This window comes from Rhinoraja longicauda, unplaced genomic scaffold (genome assembly GCF_053455715.1).
Source record: "Rhinoraja longicauda isolate Sanriku21f unplaced genomic scaffold, sRhiLon1.1 Scf000227, whole genome shotgun sequence".
NCBI lineage: Eukaryota > Metazoa > Chordata > Chondrichthyes > Rajiformes > Arhynchobatidae > Rhinoraja > Rhinoraja longicauda.
In genome coordinates, this window is record NW_027601445.1 from 28,865 (window position 1) to 43,993 (window position 15,129).

The 15,129-nt window shown below is 48.3% G+C and overlaps 1 protein-coding gene across 1 annotated transcript; it reads left to right on the plus strand.

Annotated features, from left to right (window-relative positions):
- The first annotated feature begins 1,205 nt into the window (after window positions 1-1,205).
- On the plus strand, window positions 1,206-14,883 carry LOC144590616 (uncharacterized). The gene is made up of 3 exons (XM_078395108.1): window positions 1,206-1,326; window positions 10,750-11,087; window positions 12,718-14,883. The coding sequence occupies exons 1-3, from the start codon at window positions 1,314-1,316 to the stop codon at window positions 13,009-13,011; spliced, it is 645 nt and encodes a 214-aa protein (XP_078251234.1). The 5' UTR covers window positions 1,206-1,313; the 3' UTR covers window positions 13,012-14,883.
- Window positions 14,884-15,129: the final 246 nt, after the last annotated feature.

Sequence of the window (15,129 nt, forward strand, 5' to 3'; positions counted from 1 at the left end):
AATTAAGGGGTCGGCCATTTAGAACGGAGATGAGGAAAAACTTTTTCAGTCGTGAATCTGTGGAATTCTCTGCCTCAGAGGGCAGTGGAGGCCAATTCTCTGAATGCATTCAAGAGAGAGCTGGATAGAGCTCTTAAGGATAGCGGGGTACGGGGAGAAGGCAGGAACGGGGTACTGATTGAGAATGATCAGCCATGATCACATTGAATGGCGGTGTAAAAACCGTGTAAAAATCTAAACAACCCTTTCTGCAACCAGTACCCAGGTGAGCGAAACCTGCACGGGATAGCCCGGCCGTTGGCGGCTGTGCAGTAGAAAGCAGAAAGAAAAGCAATAAACAATTAAGAATAAAACATAAAACATTAGACAATCAATGGTCAGTGATTTTGGATCACTTGGTCCTCCCAACTGCAGGGGGCGAGCTGGTGGTCCTCCCAACTGCAGGGGGCGAGCTGGTGGTCCTCCCAACTGCAGGGGGCGACCTGGTGGTCCTCCCAACTGCAGGGGACGGAGCTGGTGGTCCTCCCAACTGCAGGGGGCGAGCTGGTGGTCCTCCCAACTGCAGGGGACGGAGCTGGTGGTCCTCCCAACTGCAGGGGGCGAGCTGGTGGTCCTCTCAACTGCAGGGGGCGAGCTGGTGGTCCTCCCAACTGCAGGGGGGGAGCTGGTGGTCCTCCCAACTGCAGGGGGCGAGCTGGTGGTCCTCCCAACTGCAGGGGACGGAGCTGGTGGTCCTCCCAACTGCAGGGGGCGAGCTGGTGGTCCTCTCAACTGCACGGGGCGAGCTGCTGGTCCTCCCAACTGCAGGGGGCGAGCTGGTGGTCCTCCCAGAGGTGCGGAGCCAGACCGCGGATGACGCAACCCCAACCCACTGACGTCAACAAAGGAGAGGCGGGGTCTGGAGGCGCTGATGTAATCGCCCCCTGCACGTGAGGGGGGGGGGGTTTGGCGGCCTCGATGACGTAATGGGCCACCATTGAATGAACACACAAAAATTATATTTATATGAATTTAACCACAAATGCATTAAATAAAACGTGTTTTGGCGCCGGGGGGTGATTGAGGCCGCAGCATTGCTCCGAATGCAATGGGCCAACCTTGCAGCGGGGCTGCAGTCGCGATGCAAAAAGGCAAAAGGAAAGGGTTCGGCGGATTGCAGGCGGGTTGCATCATCTCTATGATCACCGCCCCCCCCCCCCCGTCCCACTTCCCGCAACACAGACGCCGCAAGACAGCAAGATGTACAACATGAAAACCCCGCTCTCTCCTCCAAAGTCGCCGCTAAACCACCCCTGCCCATTGCAACCTCACCAATGCAGAGCCGCAGTAAGTCTGCATCCTTTAAACCTCACGAAATACTCGCTCTCGCTGCAAAAATGCTCAGAGTTAATGTTATTGGCAATTACAGTATCGTTCAAAGTATCAATGAATGAATGTATCAATGAATGTATCAGTATAATTGAGAGTATCCGTCAAAGTATCTTTGAAAGTATTAGTATAATTGAGAGTATTAATGAAGGTATCAATTAAAGTCTCATTGAAAGTATCAGTATAATGAAGGTATCAACTAAAGTCTCATTGAAAGAATGGTATAATTGAAAGTATCAATGAAAGTATCAATTAAAGTATCTTTGAAAGTATCAGTATAATTGAAAGTATCAATGAAAGTATGGTATAATTGAAAGTATCAATTAAAGTATCAGTATAATTGAAAGAATCAATGAAAGTATCTTTGAAAGTATCAGTATAATTGAGAGTATCAATGAAAGTATCTTTGAAGGTATCATGGTATAATGAAAGTATCAATGAAAGTATCTTTGAAAGTATCAGTGTAATTGAGAGTATCGATAAAAGTATCTTTGAAAGTATCAGTATAATGAAAGTATCAATGAAAGTATCTTTGAAAGTATCAGTATAATGAAAGTATCAATGAAAGTATTTTTGAAAGTATCAGTATAAGTGAAAGTATCAATGAAAGTATCTTTGAAAGTATCAGTATAATGAAAGTATCAATGAAAGTATCTTTGAAAGTATCAGTATAATGAAAGTATCAATGAAAGTATTTTTGAAAGTATCAGTATAAGTGAAAGTATCAATGAAAGTATCTTTGAAAGTATCAGTATAAGTGAAAGTATCAATTAAAGTATCTTTGAAAGTATCAGTATAATGAAAGTATCTTTGAAAGTATCAGTATAATGAAAGTATCAATGAAAGTATCTTTGAAACTATCAGTAGAATTGAGAGTAACAACGAAACTATCTTTGAAGGTATCATGGTATAATGAAAGTATCAATGAAGTATCTTTGAAAGTATCAGTATAATTGAGAATATCAATGAGAGTATCTTTGAAAGTATCAGTGTAATTGAAAGTATCAATGAAAGTATCAGTGTAATTGAGAGTATCAATTAAAGTATCAGTGCAATGAAAGTATCAATTAAAGTCTCATTGAAAGAATGGTATAATTGAGAATATCAATGAAAGTATCTTTGAAAGAATGGTATAATTGAAAGTATCAATGAGAGTATCAATTAAGTATCTTTGAAAGTATGGTATAATTGAGAGTATCGATGAAAGTATCTTTGAAAATATCAGTACAATTGAAAGTATCAATGAAAATATCAGTGTAATTGAAAGTATCAATTAAAGTATCGATTAAAGTATCTTTGAAAGTATCATGGTATAATTGAGAGTATTAATGAAAGTATCTTTGAAAGAATGGTATAATTGAAAGTATCAATTAGTCTCATTGAAAGTATCAGTATAATTGAAAGTATCAATGAAAGTCTCATTGAAAGTATGGTTTAATTGAGAGTATCAATGAGAGTATCTTTGAAAGAATGGTATAATTGAAAGTATCAATTAAAGTATCTTTGAAAGTATCAGTATAATTGAGAGTATCAATGAAAGTATCTTTGAAAGTATCAGTATAATTGAAAGTATCAATTGAAAGTATCTTTGAAAGAATGGTATAATTGAAAGTATCAATTAAAGTATCTGAAAGAATGGTATAATTGAAAGTATCAATGAGAGTATCAATGAAAGTATCTTTGAAAGTATGGTATAATTGAGAGTATCGATGAAAGTATCTTTGAAAATATCAGTATAATTGAAGTATCAATGAAAGTATCTTTGAAAATATCAGTGTAATTGAAAGTATCAATGAAAGTATCTTTTTTTTAGAAATACAGCGTAGAAACAGGCCCTTCGGCCCACTGGGTCCGTGCCGCCCAGCGATCCCCGCACACTAACACTATCCTACACGCACTAGGGACAATTTTTACATTCGCCCAGTCAATTAACCTACCTACCTGCACGTCTTTGGAGTGTGGGAGGAAACGGAGAAAACCCACGCAGGTCACGGGGAGAACGTACAAACTCCGTACAGACGGCGCCCGTAGTCAGGATCGAACCTGAGTCTCCGGCGCTGCATTCGCTGTAAGGCAGCAACTCTACCGCTGCGCCACCGTGTCCGGTATCATGGTATCATTGAATTTCACAGAGTGCTGGAGTAACTCAGCGGGTCGGGCAGCATCTCAGGAGAGAAGGAATGGGCGACGTTTCGGGTTGAGACCCTTCTTCACCCTCCTAACCCCATTCTCCTGCCTTCAGACTGAAGGGTCTCGACCCGACAAGCCACCCAGTCCTAAACATAGCACAAAAAGTAAGGAAATTTGTGTTTGGTAGATTATTTCTTTGTTGTAACAATGCTTCTTGGCAATAAATCTTATACCGTTGGAAAGCCTGTTTATTTCCCTTTTAAATGGTGCCACATTTGTAAGGAACATGCATTTGTGGGATGAGCAGAGCTGAGTATATGGGTTGCGCCCATGAAAAATTTGCCAAATCTCTGCCAATGCCAAACAGCTTATTCTGCCATTGACTCTTGTTCGGTGTTGTTTGGTGGATTGGATGATTGAAGTCTGAAGAAACAAGACATATTGGCAACTTAACAATTTATTCATTTAATAAACAGGAGCCACAGTAGCGTGTGGAAGAACCATACACAGCCATAACAGCCTGGCACCTCATCCTCCTCATGCTGGTCACCAGCCTGGTCACACACTGTTGTGGGATGGCATCCCATTCTTGTCAGCACCTGGGGTTACCAGAAGCTCAAAACAAGAGTCAATAGCAACAGCAGAATAAGCTGTTTGGCATTGGCAGAGAAGATTTGGCAAATTTTTCATGGGCGCAACCCATATACTCAGCTCTGCTGCTCATCCCACAAATGCATGTTCCTTACAAATGTGGCACCATTTAAAAGGGAAATAAACAGGCTTTCCAACGGTATAAGATTTATTGCCAAGAAGCATTGTTACAACAAAGAAATAATCTACCAGACACAAATTTCCTTACTTTTTGTGCTATGTTTATAAGAAAATAACTGCAGGTGCTGGTACAAATCGATTCATTCACAAAATGCTGGAGTAACTCAGCAGGTCAGGCAGCATCTCGGGAGAGAAGGAATGGGTGACGTTTCGGGTCGAGACCCTTCTTCATTCCTTCTCTCCTGAGATGCTGCCTGACCTGCTGAGTTACTCCAGCATTTAGTGAATGAATACCTTCGATTTGTACCAGCATCTGCCGTTATTTTCCTGCATAGTATAATTGAAAGTATCAATGAATGTATCACGGAGAGTAACAATTAAAGTATACTTTAAGTATACTTCAAAATATCTATGAAAGCATCAATTAAAGTACCGTTGTATCTATGAAAGTATCAATTAAAGTACCGTTGTATCTATGAAAGTATCAATTAAAGTATCGTATCTATGAAAGTATCAATTTAGATTCACTGGACCAAGTGGCCCCCCTGGCCCCTCACCTCTCCTGCATTGGTGTAGCACCCTCTCTTCCCCCCTTCCCTTCCCCTCCTCAACGGAGATGCGACCTTTACCGTGTCGTGTCTCCGTTCGCGCTACGGCCTAACACCGTGGAGTCGGCGGCCTCCAGCTGGGATCGACCTTGAAGACTCCGGCCGGTCGCAGGGCCTGGACTTAACATCTCGGAGGCTTCGGCCGTGGGCCCTGCAGAGACCGCAACATCGGGAGTTCGCAGGTCCCTGGCTGGCGACCGGCTTTCGGGAGCTCCGGCCGTAGCAGCTTTGACCGCCCCGGAGCGCGAGGTTTGATCGACCCGCTCGTAGGCAACTCATCGCCCTGCGTGGCCTGGCCGCGGCACTTTCCATCGCCCGGTGGGGGCTCAGGACCTTCATCGGCCTGCTCGGCTCTGCTCGGCTCTGCTCGGCCCTGGGACCTTCCATCGCTTCAAAAGTCGGGAGCCTCGATCGCCTCGTGGCACCACGGGAGAATGAGGAGGGGATAAGACTTTTCTTTGCTTTCCATCACAGTGAGGCTCAAGTCAAGTCAAGTCAATTTTATTTGTATAGCACATTTTAAAACAACCCACGTTGACCAAAGTGCTGTACATCTGATTAGACAATAGACAATAGACAATAGGTGCAGGAGGAGGCCATTCAGCCCTTCGAGCCTGTACGCACCGCCATTCAATGCAATCATGGCTGATCACTCTCAATCAGTACCCCGTTCCTGCCTTCTCCCCATACCCCCTCACTCCGCTATCCTTAAGAGCTCTATCCAGCTCTCTCTTGAATGCATCCAATGAACTGGCCTCCACTGCCTTCTGAGGCAGAGAATTCCACACCTTCACAACTCTCTGACTGAAAAAGTTCTTCCTCATCTCCGTTCTAAATGGCCTACCCCTTATTCTTAAACTGTGTGGCCCCTTGTTCTGGACTCCCCCAACATTGGGAACATGTTTCCTGCCTCTAATGTGTCCAATCCACTAATTATCTTATATGTTTCAATAAGATCCCCCCTCATCCTTCTAAATTCCAGTGTATACAAGCCCAATCGCTCCAGCCTTTCAACGTACGACAGTCCCGCCATTCCGGGAATTAACCTGGTGAACCTACGCTGCACGCCCTCCATAGCAAGAATATCCTTCCTCAAATTTGGAGACCAAAACTGAACACAGTACTCCAGGTGCGGTCTCACTAGGGCCCTGTACAACTGTAGAAGGACCTCTTTGCTCCTAGGTTCCAATGGGAAAAAAAATGAAACATACAGTAGCACGCAAACAGTTCACAGCGCCTCCTCAATGAGCCTCAAACGCTAGGGAGTAGAAATAGGTTTTGAGCCTGGACTTAAAGGAGTGGATGGAGGGGGCAGTTCTGATGGGGCGAGGGATGCTGTTCCACAGTCTAGGAGCTGCAACCGCAAAAGCGCGGTCACCCCTGAGCTTAAGCCTAGACCGCGGGATAGTGAGTAACCCCAAGTCGGCCGACCTGAGGGACCTGGAGTTAGAGAGGTGGGGTTAGAAGATTTTTGATGTGTCCATTTAGGGCTTTGTACGTGAATAGGAGGAGCTTGAAGTTGATTCTGTGCCGGACAGGGAGCCAGTGGAGAGAGGCCAGAATCGGGGTGATGTGGTCCCTTTTACGGGTACCCGTCAGGGGTCTCGCTGCGTGCGGCGTTTTGGACCAGTTGCAGGCGGGACAGGGAAGATTGGCTGATCCCAGTGTATAGGGAGTTGCAGTAGTCTAGGCAGGAGGAAATGAAAGCGTGGATGATTCTTTCTGTGCCTGGAGCAATCACTGTGATGGCTGTTTGTGTTAAATATTGTAATTGTGTGTCTTGTGTTCTGTATTGTCTAATGCCGGACCCTGACGTGAGAGGACGCTGGCGCTGTTTGTTCGCTGCTTCTCCGTCAGGATAGTTCGTCTGTTTGTTTTTATGTCTTGACTGTTTTTGTAAAGCGACTTTGAGCATTTGGAAAAGCGCTATAAAAAATAAATGTTTATTATTATTATTATTATTATTATTCCCCCCACTCCACCCCCCCACTCCACCCCCCTCAACCACCCTTCTCCACCCCTAGGAGATAGATTTAAACTTTAAAATGTGAATATTATTCAATTATACTAACAGTTCAACAGTTCAACCGAAGTACCGAACGAAACTACATAGCAGTCACACACAAAAAAGAACACAAGACACACGACCCCAACACAAACGTCCATCACAGTCACACCAAACACCCCCTCACTGTGATGGAGGCAACAAAACTTCCACTCTCTTCCCCCCCACGCCCACGGACAGACGGCTCGTCCCCGACCGACCCGCACAGTCCCCGCGGCCAATAGACAATAGGTGCAGGAGGAGGCCATTCAGCCCTTCGAGCCTGTACGCACCGCCATTCAATGCGATCATGGCTGATCACTCTCAATCAGTACCCCGTTCCTGCCTTCTCCCCCATACCCCCTCACTCCGCTATCCTTAAGAGCTCTATCCAGCTCTCTCTTGAAAGCATCCGACGAACTGGCCTCCACTGCCTTCAGAGGCAGAGAATTCCACACCTTCACCACTCTCTGACTGAAAAAGTTCTTCCTCATCTCCGAGCCGCACCGGGCGCTGAAACGTCTCGCGGCCGACCGGGCGCTGAAACGTCTCGCGGCCGACCGGGCGCTGAAACGTCTCGCGGCCTAGCCGGGCGATGGAAGGCCCCGCGACCGAGCCTTGTGCAGCTAAGTCCCGCGGCCGAGCCGCACCGGGCGATGTTAGGCCCCGCGGCCAAGCCGCACCGGGCAATGTTAAGTCCAACGGCCAAGCCGCACCAGCGATGAAAAGTCCCACGGCCGAGCCGCACCAGCGATGAAAAGTCCAGCGGCCGAGACGTTTCAGCGCCCGGTGCAGGAAAATAACTGCAGATGCTGGTTCAAATCGAAGGTAGACACCTTCCTTCCCTCCTCCCTACCCCCTTCCCCCCTCCCCCCACTCCATCCCCCCTCAACCTCCCTCCCTCCCTGGGAGATAGCTTTAAACTTTAAAATGTGAATAACTTTAAAAACATAACACCGATTTCAATGAAGCTTCTTCCATTAGCACCAAAGGGACGATGTTGAGTAAGGTGGGCCTAACATTGTCCGCGCTATCGTGCACAGTTTTGTTTGTAGTTCAGGAACAAACAAACGAGAGCTTTGGTAGACAGTTTTAGTATATAGTTTGTATCATTAAAAGTATCAATAGACAATAGGTGCAGGAGGAGGCCATTCAGCCCTTCGAGCCTGTACGCACCGCCATTCAATGCGATCATGGCTGATCACTCTCAATCAGTACCCCGTTCCTGCCTTCTCCCCATACCCCCTCACTCCGCTATCCTTAAGAGCTCTATCCAGCTCTCTCTTGAAAGCATCCAACGAACTGGCCTCCACTGCCTTCTGAGGCAGAGAATTCCACACCTTCACCACTCTCTGACTGAAAAAGTTCTTCCTCATCTCCGTTCTAAATGGCCGACCCCTTATTCTTAAACTGGCCCCTTGTTCTGGACTCCCCCAACATTGGGAACATGTTTCCTGCCTCTAATGTGTCCAACCCCCTGATTATCTTATATGTTTCAATAAGATCCCCCCTCATCCTTCTAAATTCCAGTGTATACAAGCCCAATCGCTCCAGCCTTTCAACATACGACAGTCCCGCCATTCCGGGAATTAACCTGGTGAACCTACGCTGCACGCCCTCCATAGCAAGAATATCCTTCCTCAAATTTGGAGACCAAAACTGCACACAGTACTCCAGGTGCGGTCTCACTAGGGCCCTGTACAACTGTAGAAGGACCTCTTTGCTCCTATACTCAACTCCTCTTGTTACGAAGGCCAACATTCCATTGGCTTTCTTCACTGCCTGCTGAACCTGCATGCTTCCTTTCATTGACTGATGCACTAGGACACCCAGATCTCGTTGAACCCCCCCTCCTCCTAACTTGACACCATTCAGATAATAATCTGCCTTTCTATTCTTACTTCCAAAGTGAATAACCTCACACTTATCTACATTAAACTGCATCTGCCATGTATCCGCCCACTCACACAACCTGTCCAGGTCACCCTGCAGCCTTATTGCATCTTCCTCACAGTTCACACTGCCCCCCAGCTTAGTATCATCTGCAAATTTGCTAATGGTACTTTTAATCCCTTCGTCTAAGTCATTAATGTGCGGGGATCGCCGGTCAGCACGGACTCGGTGGGCCGAAGGGCCTGTTTCCACGCCGTATCGCTAAACCAATACTGAAGTCCCAGACTCTCCCACCAGTGGAAACATCCTCTCCACATCCACTCTATCCAGGCCGCTCACTATTCATGCATTCTTCACTTGTGGAGCAGGTTTGTGAGCTGTGGGCCAGGTGGGACGGGCTTGGATGTCTGTTTATATAACGATGCCGCTCTTCCACAGGTCTCAAGGGGAGCAAATGGCTGGACCTGATGCAAGGTAAAAGCTCTCCCCATCATCCGAACAGTTAAATAGACAACAGGTGCAGGAGGAGGCCATTCGGCCCTTCGAGCCTGTACGCACCGCCATTCAATGTGATCATGGCTGTTCATTCTCAATCAGTACCCCGTTCCTGCCTTCTCCCCATACCCCCTGACTCCGTTATCCTTAAGAGCTCTATCTAGCTCTCTCTTGAATGCATTCAGAGAATTGGCCTCCACTGCCCTCTGAGGCAGAGAATTCCACAGATTCACAACTCTCTGACTGAAAAAGTTTTTCCTCATCTCCGTTCTAAATGGCCGACCCCTTATTCTTAAACTGTGTGGCCCCTGGTTCTGGACTCCCCCAACATTGGGAACATGTTTCCTGCCTCTAACGTGTCCAACCCCTTAATAATCTTATATGTTTCTATCAGATCCCCTCTCATCCTTCTAAATTCCAGTGAACACAAACCCAGTCTTTCCAATCTTTCAACATAGACAGTCCGGCCATCCCGGGGATTAACCTGGTGAACCTACGCTGCACTGCCTCAATAGCAAGGACGTCCTTCCTCAAATTTGGAGACTAAAACTGCACACAGTACTCCAGGTGTGGTCTCACCAGGGCCCTGTACAACTGCAGGACCTCTTTGCTCCAGGTGGGAGAGAAGGAATGGGTGAAGTTTTGGTCTACATTTTCCTTGATCTCCATTCACTTTGTCCTGTTTTAACACCTTGCACCACTTATCCATGTACATTCCACTCCCCTGACATCAGTCTGAAGAAGGGTCTCGGCCCGAAACATCATGCATTCCTTCTCTCCAGAGATGCTGCCTGACCCGCTGAGTTACTCCAGCACTCTGTGAAACGTCACCTATCCATGTTCTCCACAGATGCTGCCTGACCCGCTGAGTTACTCCAGCACTCTGTATCTAACTTCGGTTTAAAAGACTGGAGCGACTAGGCTTGTATACACTGGAATTTAGAAGGATGAGAGGTGATCTTATCGAAACGTATAAGATTATTAAGGGGTTGGACACGTTAGAGGCAGGAAACATGTTCCCAATGTTGGGGGAGTCCAGAACCAGGGGCCACACAGTTTAAGAATAAGGGGTCGGCCATTTAGAACTGAGATGAGGAAAAACTTTTTCAGTCAGAGAGTTGTGAATCTGTGGAATTCTCTGCCACAGAAGGCAGTGGAGGCCAATTCTCTGGATGCATTCAAGAGAGAGCTGGATAGAGCTCTTAAGGATAGCGGAGTCAGGGGGTATGGGGAGAAGGCAGGAATGGGGTACTGATTGAGAATGATCAGCCATGATCACATTGAATGGCGGTGCGTACAGGCTCGAAGGGCCGAATGGCCGCCTCCTGCACCTATTGTCTATTGTCTAACGCAGGTTAACCCACTCATTCCTGGGATGGTTTTTGTAAACCTCCTCTGGACCCTTCCGACACTAATAAAGGTCTTCCTGGTTTCTTGCAGGTGAACAGCAGCTTCTGTGGAGGGTCATGGAGGCCAAAACCCCCTCAACCGCGTTAGTGGGCTCAGACATGGAGGCTTGGTTGGAGGACATCGAGAGCCTGCTAACCCCCCTCTCCCCCGTCCCATCTCCACCTCCACCGCCTCCTCCAGACCCGTCCAACACCGACCTCTCCCTCCTCGACGATTTGGAGCATCTCCTTGGTCCCTGGGGTGGCGGGACGGAGAAGGTGGAAGGTGGCCCATGTGCTTTGTCTCTCGATGACTTGGAAAGACTCCTGCCCTTCCAGACCGCAGAGGACCAGCCCGAGAACGTCGATGCCAACCCTGGACAGGCGCTGGTAAGGGGAGGAGGGGAGATAGAAACATGGACAACTCCTATTCCTTATGACTATATCATAGACTGGACGTGGAGAGCAAAGTACTGGTCCTGTATTCGCTGGAGTTTAGAAGATACAGCACGGAAACAGGCCCTTCGGCCCAACCTGCCCACACCGACCAACATGCCCCATCTACACTAATCCCACCTGCCCACACCGACCAACATGCCCCATCTACACTAGTCCCACCCGCCCACACCGACCAACATGCCCCATCTACACTAGTCCCACCTGCCCACACCGACCAACATGCCCCATCTACACTAGTCCCACCTGCCCACACCGACCAACATGCCCCATCTACACTAGTCCCACCTGCCCACACCGACCAACATGCCCCATCTACACTAGTCCCACCTGCCCACACCAACCAACATGCCCCATCTACACTAGTCCCACCTGCCCACACCGACCAACATGCCCCATCTACACTAGTCCCACCCGCCCACACCGACCAACATGCCCCATCTACACTAGTCCCACCTGCCCACACCGACCAACATGCCCCATCTAGACTAATCCCACACCGACCAACATACCCCATCTACACTAGTCCCACCTGCCCACACCGACCAACATGCCCCATCAACACTAGTCCCACCTGCCCACACCGACCAACATGCCCCATCTACACTAGTCCCACCTGCCCACACCGGCCAACATGCCCCATCTACACTAGTCCCACCTGCCCACACCGGCCAACATGCCCCATCTACACTAGTCCCACCACCGTCCTATCCATGCACCTGTCCAAGTGTCTCTTAAACGTTGGGATAGTCCCAGCCTCAACTACCACCTCCGGCAGCTCGTTCCATGCACCCACCACCCTCTGTGTGGAAAAGTTGCCCCTCAGGTTCCTATTAAATCTTTTCCCCTTCACCTTGAACCCATGTCCTCTGGTCCTCGATTCCCCTACTCTGGGCACGAGACTCTGTGCATCTACCCGATCTATTCCTCTCATGATTTTGTACATCTCTATAAGATCACCCCTCATCCTCCTGCGCTCCATGGAATAGAGACCCAGCCTGCCCCAACCTCTCCCTGGAGCTCACACCCTCTAGTCCTGGCAACATCCTTGGTAAATCTTGTCTGCACTCTTTCCATGATGATACCCTCATTGAAACGTACCGAACAGTGATAGAGTAGATGTGGAGAGGATGTTTCCACTAGTGGGAGAGTCTAGGACCAGAGGGCGCAGTCTCAGAATTAAAGGACGTTCTTTTAGGAAGGAGATATTTCTTTAGCCAGAGGGTGGTGAATCTGTGGGATTCTTTGCCACAGACGGCGGTGGAGGCCACACGTCAGTGGAGATATTTAAGGCAGAGATAGATAGATGCTTGATTAGTGCGGGTGTCAGGGGTTATGGGGAGAAGGCAGGAGAATGGGGTTAGGAGGGAGAGATCGATCAGCCATGATTGAATGGCGGGAGTGGACTTGATGGGCCGAATGGCCTAATTCTGCTGCTAGAACTTACGAACTTAATGTTTCGATGTTGGTAGTCTTGGATAAGTTTATACTCTGTTCAATGCCCCCCCTCCTCTCCATCACCCTCACCCCACACACACTAATTCCCATCTTTCTCCTCTCAAAGAATCAACGGGAATTCTGCGGAGGTTCGCCGGGAATTCCGGGATCGACGGAGCTTTCCGTGAACGGAGTGAAGGAACGTCATCCCTCTCCCCCTCCGAGCCATCGAGAGAGGAGGAGGAGGAGGAGGAGGAAGAGGCGGAGGGAGGGGGAGGTGGAGGGGGAGGTGGAGCGGATCGGGAGAGCGGAGGAGTTGGAACGGGAGAACCGAAGGCTCCGTGCCCAGATCGAGGAGTTGGCGTTCCAGGTTCAGGAGACTCGGCGACTCCTGATAGACAGCGTGGTCAACTGCAGCTGAATCTTCCTGACCCCTTCCTTCCCTTCCCCACCCCGGACCAGCACGGAGCAGATGGGCGAACAGTCTCTTCAATTCCTTGCCAAACACGAAACATAGAAGCAGGAGGCCATTCGGCCCTTCGAGCCTATACGCACCGCCATTCATTGTGATCGCGGCTGACCGTCCACAATCAGTAACCCGTCCCTGCCTTCTCCCCATATCCCTTGATCCCACTAGCCCCTAGAGCTCTATCTAACTCTCTCTTAAACCCATCCAGTGAATCGGCCTCCACTGCCCTCTGTGGCAGAGAATCCCACACATTCACAACTCTCTGGGTGAAAAAGCTTCTCCTCATCTCAGTCCTAAATGGCCGACCCCTTATTCTTAAACTGTGTGGCCCCTGGTTCTGGACTCCCCCAACATTGGGAACATTTTTCGGGGATATGGGGAGAAGGCAGGAACATGGTACTTATTCTGAATGATCAGGCATGATCATATTGAATGGCGGTGCTGGCTCGAAGGGCCGAATGGCCTACTCCTGCACCTATTTTCTATGTTTCTGAGATACAGCGCGGAAACAGGCCTTTCGGCCAACCGAGCCCGTGCCGACCAGTGATTACCCCGTACACTAACACTAATCTACACACAAGAGACAATTTACAATTTTACCGAAGCCAATTAACCTACAAACCTACACGTCTTTGGAGTGTGGGAGGAAACCGGAGCGCCCGGAGAAAACCCACGCAGGTCACGGGGAGAACGTACAAACAAACTCCGTACGGACGGCACCTGTAGTCGGGATGGAACCCGGGTCTCTGGCGCCGTGAGGCAACAACTCTACCGCTGGGCCACCGCGCCACTTTTGTTTATTTTTCACTTTCAGTGCTAATGTTTGCTAAAGTTCTTAGTTTTTTGTAAAATATATTGACACAACCAGTTAATTGCAACTAGTTACCCTTAACTATTAATGTTCAACCATTGTATTGTGTACTAGTACTAAATGTTCCATAATAAATCAGTCGGAAGGGTCCGGACCCGAAACGTCACCTATCCATGTTCTCCACAGATGCTGCCTGACCCACTGAGTTACTCCAGCACTCTGTGAAACGTCACCTATCCATGTTCTCCACAGATGCTGCCTGACCCGCTGAGTTACTCCAGCACTCTGTGAAACGTCACCTATCCATGTTCTCCACAGATGCTGCCTGACCCGCTGAGTTACTCCAGCACTTTGGGTCTACCTTTGGTATAACCAGCATCTGCAGTTGCTTTTTAAAATTATAAATATTCCATTGGTTCTGAATTTGCCAATTAATCATTTCTCATTTATAGTCACACAGTGTGGAAACAGGCCCTTCGGCCCAACTTGCCCACGCCGGCCAACATGCCCCATCTACACTAGTCCCACTTGCCCACGCCGGCCAACATGCCCCATCTACACTAGTCCCACCTGCCCACACCGACCAACATGCCCCATCTACACTAGTCCCACCTGCCCACACCGACCAACATGCCCCATCTACACTAGTCCCACCTGCCCGCATTTGGCCCATATCCCTCCAAATCTGCCCTATACTAAAATATATTGACACCAGCAGTTAATTGCAACTAATCACCCTTAACCAGTGCTGACAAACGCTCATCATAGGTTAATCCACTCATGCCTGGGATAATTCTGGTAAACCTCCTCTGGACCATGTGTAGCTGGAGTAACCCAGCGGGTCAGGCAGCATCTCTGGAGAAAAGGAATGGGTGACGTTTCGGATCGAGACCCTTCTTCAGACTCGGTCAACAATGTTGCGTGTGTGACCTCTCTTTGTTACGAATAATCACGATTTCAATGTTATCTGTTGCTCAAAACATTGCACATAATTTATTAAAATAAATGTACACACCCAAAGGACTGTCATTCTTTACAAATACCCTGTGGCGCTGGAAGTCGTGTATAGACGTTGTGGCACAATGTTACAGTTGTACAAGGTGTTGGCGAGGCTGCACTTGGAATATTGTGTTCAGTTCTCTCTGTCTGTGTGTCTGTCTGTGGGGGTGGGTGATGGGTTGTGTGTCTCTGTCTCAGTGTGTGTGCGTGTGTCTCTCATGAGTGCGTGTGTGTGTCTGTATAAGTGTGTCTCTGTGTAT